The sequence below is a fragment of the Corapipo altera genome, unplaced genomic scaffold (assembly GCF_003945725.1).
Source record: "Corapipo altera isolate COAL_440 unplaced genomic scaffold, ASM394572v1 132490, whole genome shotgun sequence".
In the NCBI taxonomy this organism is placed as follows: Eukaryota; Metazoa; Chordata; class Aves; order Passeriformes; family Pipridae; genus Corapipo; species Corapipo altera.
In genome coordinates this window covers 1-4,891 of record NW_020887046.1, presented here as the reverse complement: position 1 = coordinate 4,891, position 4,891 = coordinate 1, and the positions used below count along the sequence as shown (strand labels likewise).

At 41.3% G+C, this 4,891-nt stretch overlaps 1 protein-coding gene across 1 annotated transcript; it reads left to right on the top strand.

Moving 5' to 3' along the window:
• Positions 1-593: 593 nt before the first annotated feature.
• On the top strand, positions 594-4,399 carry LOC113941444 (HORMA domain-containing protein 1-like; the record flags this gene model as incomplete). The annotated part of the gene is made up of 8 exons (XM_027632597.1): positions 594-822; positions 925-976; positions 1,288-1,432; positions 1,710-1,773; positions 2,277-2,313; positions 2,603-2,623; positions 2,728-2,754; positions 4,240-4,399. Coding segments are annotated over exons 2-8 (487 nt in total), but the record flags the coding sequence as incomplete, so codon positions are not given.
• Positions 4,400-4,891: the final 492 nt, after the last annotated feature.

Below are 4,891 nucleotides of genomic sequence, written 5' to 3'. Positions count from 1 at the left end.
CTCGCCCTCAGCAGCCCCTGCTTTCAGCTCCTCGCCCTCAGCAGCCCTTCACCCTCAGCTCCTCACCCTCAGCATCCTTACCTTCAGCTCTTCGCCCTCAGCCGCCCATCGCCCTCAGGTCCTGGCCCTCAGCTCTTCATCCTCCACATCCCCTGCCCTCACCAGCCCCTGCCCTCAGCATCCCTGCCTTCAGCCCCTGGCCTCAGCAGCCCTTCACCCTCAGCTCCTCACCCTCAGCCCTCAGCAGCCCCTGCCCTCAGCTCCTCATCCTCCACAGCCCTTCACCCTCAGCTCCTCACCCTCAGCCCTCAGCAGCCCCTTGCCCTCAGGAACTGGAGGAGCACAGCCCTGCCGTGCTCAGGGGGGTTTGTGGGCTCCTTGCTGAGGGGCACCTCTGTTCCCTGCGCTGCCCAGAGCCAACCCCTTCCTCGGGACATACATTTTCCACGGCCTGGGACGTGGATGCCTTTCATTTCCCAGACTCGTGTGGAGTCAGGCTCAGGGGTGCTGAGGGTTCTCTTTCTCCTGCACTCATTTAAATCACAGAATAAACTAACCCAAGCTGGGGGGTGTTTGAAATGTGAGGAGCCTTTTCTTAAAGCCCTTTGAAAATCCCAGTGGGCTGGGTGCCAGTTAGCACTGAGGAGCATCTCCTTTGGAAGCTCGTATTTCATAGAAATACAGACATAAATATTCTAATTACTGCGTCCTGCAGCCTCGGGGGAGGCCTGTGCTGCTGTGGAAATCAAGGATCTGATGCTGGGGGTTATCAGACAGACTGTCCTGCTCTGTTTGCTGACAATTCCAGGTTGCTTTGAGCTGGTGAGTTGTGCAGGAGACCCAGGGAATGCCCTGTGGGAGCTGCACGCTGGACTTGCTGCCCTTCTGCTCCTCCAGGTGTTAATGCAGGTGTTTCATTCACAGGCAGAAGAATCTCTGCGAAATGGCAACTGCTCAGAAGCAAAGGAATTGCACGGTATGGCTGTGGTGTGGGTTTTGGCACAGTCTGTTCTTTAATGGGAAAAACGGGGGGAATTTTGGCTGAAATAGTGCACCCAGGTGATAGTTCTTCACTGGAAAATTTCAGGCTAATTGTGTTATTTTAATTAAGAATAAAGATGCTTAATAGAAAAATAATGTGAGTTTTGTTGTCGTGCACTTGGTAAAAACCAGCTGTGTCCTAAAAACTCGACGAAGTCAGACTTCTCAATTAAGTTAAAATTAAGGCATTGGACGGGTTTGGTGCTGTGGATACAGCTTAATTGATTTCTTCCTCTGATTTTCCAGAGTGCAGTTGTCTTCCCTAAAAAAATAGCCACGGAGCAGCAGTCCCTGATGCTGGTGAAGAGGCTCCTGGCAGTGGCCGTGTCCTGCATCACGTACCTGAGAGGAATCTTCCCTGAAAGTGCCTATGGAACGAGATACATGGATGGTAAGAGGCTGTTTCCAGGAGAACTTGCAAATTCTGGGTGTTTGTAGAGCCATTTTAAAACCATTTCAATGCCTGCAATGGAAATTTCACTAATTCATTAAACTGAATCTTGTTAGTGGTCGTGCTGTAACAATCAAAACTGTGCTCATGCTCAACAGTAATGTTCATTTTAACCTCTTTTTGATATGTGTTTTTAAGGAGTGAACATGACTTTTGAAATTGCACTTTGCCCTAAGTAAATGTGCTTTTTTTATTTTATTTTATTTTATTTTTTGAGATGTCTGTGTCAAAATCCTGAGGGAAGACAAGAACTGCCCTGGCTCCAGCCAGCTGGTGAAATGGTGAGTTTGGGTTCCCTCTGTGCCTGTTCCTTGGCTGTTCCAGGAAAGGCAGATGGCAAAGGGCAATAATTGAACTCCTCTGAGCTCCTGGTTTCTGATGGAATCACGGAATGCTTTGGGTTGGAAGGGACCTTAAAGCTCATCCCCTTGGAAGGGACACCTTCCACTGAGCCAAGTTGCTCACCTGATTCATGAACACGTGTCAGAAGCTGTTTGAAGTGCTGCAATATGTTTTCACTGATAAGTTAATTACTCACAGATTATATTTTTAATTGTTCTCCCGAGAGACCGGTTAAAGGGAAGATTTGGTTGGGAAGATTTGCCCCTCCAAAGGGAGTCCTTGCTTGTCCCACTGCTCCCAGAGAAGGCAGAATAATGCCATAAATACCATTTATTGCCCTGACACAATGAGGCAACCCAAGAATTCCCCTTTTTGCTGCTGTTTCAGCCAGAAGCAGATGGAAATTAGGGCCTCGTGGCCGATGCTGTTTGCTTTGTTGCAGGATGCTGGGGTGCTACGATGCCTTGCAGAAGAAATACGTGAGTCCTGCATCTCCTTTCAGGGGTTGGAAGGGTCAGTGGAGCCCCTCAGGTGCCAGGAACTCTGGGCAGTGTGGGAGCCACGGGAATTTCGGGATAAAATTCCTCATAAACAGGAGGTCAGGGGTTTGGGGGTGTTTGGGGTCCCCTCTTAAACAGAAGAGGAGGAAGTTTTTCTTCCACCAGTTCTCTGTTGGTTCCCAGAAGTGGAGAAACAAATCACTGAGGAGAAAGGGGCTCCAAAATCCAGCTAATATTCTGTTTCTCTCTCTGTTAATGCCTCTGACAGCTCAGGCAGATTGTCCTCGCAGTGAGTATCCCTGAAAAGCAAAGGACACCTTTCTAAAGGTCCTTATCCTGAATTTGGTTTGAAGAGTTCTTGTTCTGATCCCTCTCTTCCCTCTAAAAATGCAGGTCTACACCCAGCCAGAAGATCCTCAGGTAAATCAGCTGCAATGTTTAATTGGGTGACTAATGACAGGAAGGATGTAGTAAAAGGAGTGTACAAGCAGGGATATTTAACATATTAATATAATAATATATTAAATAAATATATTTATCTATTATATATATTTATATATTATATGTATTTATATATTAAATATATATATTTATATATTAAATAAATATATTTATATATTTAATAATATATATTTATATATTCAATAATATATATTCATATATTAAATAAATTAATTAAATAAATGAATAATATAATAATATATTGAACACATATATAAATATATATATTGAACAATATATAAATATATATTAAATAATTAAATTATAACATTTATATATTAAATAAATAAATTAAATTAATGAATAATATAATAATATAGTAAATAAATATATATATTAAAAGATATATATTTATACAATTAAAATTAAATAAACTAAATAAAAATATAATTAAATAATAAATAAATTTATACAGTAAATAATAAAAAATAAAAATAATTAAATGAAATAATTCTAATGAATAACAATATATTAATAATAAATAAATAAAATATAGATACAGTTTGTATGTTAAATATTAAATGATAATTAAATAATAATTAAACGATGAATAATAAATAAATTTAAAATAATAAATATTAAATTGTAGGTAATACAAAATATATTAAATTAATAAATATTTATTTGAATTATATTTAATTAATTAGGCATTTAATATAGACTTTTAATCTATTATATAAAATATAATACATATTACAAATAATATATATTATAATATATTATTTTATATAATTAATATATAATATTAAATAAATATTTAAATAATTTAAGTATATATTAAATAAATATTAACTATATAAATATATATATTTATTAAATATTAATTAAATAATTCAGATTTGTCTGAGAAGGATCATATTAAAGGGGATGTTTTTGTCCCAGAGCAGAAATTCCCATTTCTCAACTCCCTTTTCTCCCCCCTGGACCCATTTGGTGGATTTTGATGGTTTTCCATGGACATCTTTTAAAAAAGGGCACCTTAAAATATCCAACTGGAATCTCAGCAGTCCCAAAATACCTGGAGCCAGTGGGAATTCCAGGGCTGGAACTGCCCCTGGGGGTTCAGGGTGAGCTTGGTGCAAGGAGCCACTTGGAACAGGTGCCACTGCAGAGGGGAACATCCTCGGCCTCCCTGTGCCCGAGGAATCCAGGGAATTGTTGTGGAGAACACAAACCCCCCCCCGGGTGTCCCCGCGGCCGGAACGTTTCCAGGGCGACCGAAAATCAGAATATTTCAGGCTAAAAACTTCAGCTGAGATTTCAGGGTGTTTTATCAGGGCAACTCCTGGAAAACAACCATCATTTCCTTGGCTTTTATTCCATACCCCTGGAATATTCCCCCTGTCTGGATGAGCAGCAGGGCTCTGCCGGGAGGGTGTAACGCCCCTTTGCCCTCGTTTGCAGACGGTCACCGAGTGTTACCACTTCAAGTTCAAGTACACCCCGCACGGGCCGCTCCTGGATTTCGGCAGGTACAGTCCCAGCATTCTCCTGCCTGCTTTTCCAGCCCCCTCTGCCTGGCAAAACTTGGGATTTTACCTGTTTGCTGTTCGAAGTCTGGATCGTGAGGCTGATTCTTTTTTTTATTTCGACTGGCTCAGGCTGGTTAAAAAGCCAGGAATCCTTTTGGCTGATTGCTGCTGCTGAGCTGACACCTGATATCCCTGCCCAGGTTCTTGGAGACATTCCACGTGTGGAGGGTGAAACTCAACACCAGAGTTACTTTTCTCTCTTTCTCTCTCTTTCTCTCTCTTTCCCTCCTCCTTTCTTCCTCCTTTCTTCCTTCTTTCCTCCTTCTTTTCCTCCTTCTTTTCCTTCTTCTTTTTCTCCTTCTTTTTCTCCTTCTTTTCCTTCTTCTTTTCCTTCTTCTTTTCCTTCTTCTTTTTCTCCTTTTCCTCCTCCTTTCCTCCTCCTTTCCTCCTTCTTTCTTCCTTCTTTCCTCCTTCTTTTCCTCCTTCTTTTCCTCCTCCTTTTCCTTCTTTATTTCTTCTTCTTTTCCTTCTTCTCTCCTTCTCTTCTCTTCTCTTCTCTTCTCTTCTCTTCTCTTCTCTTCTCT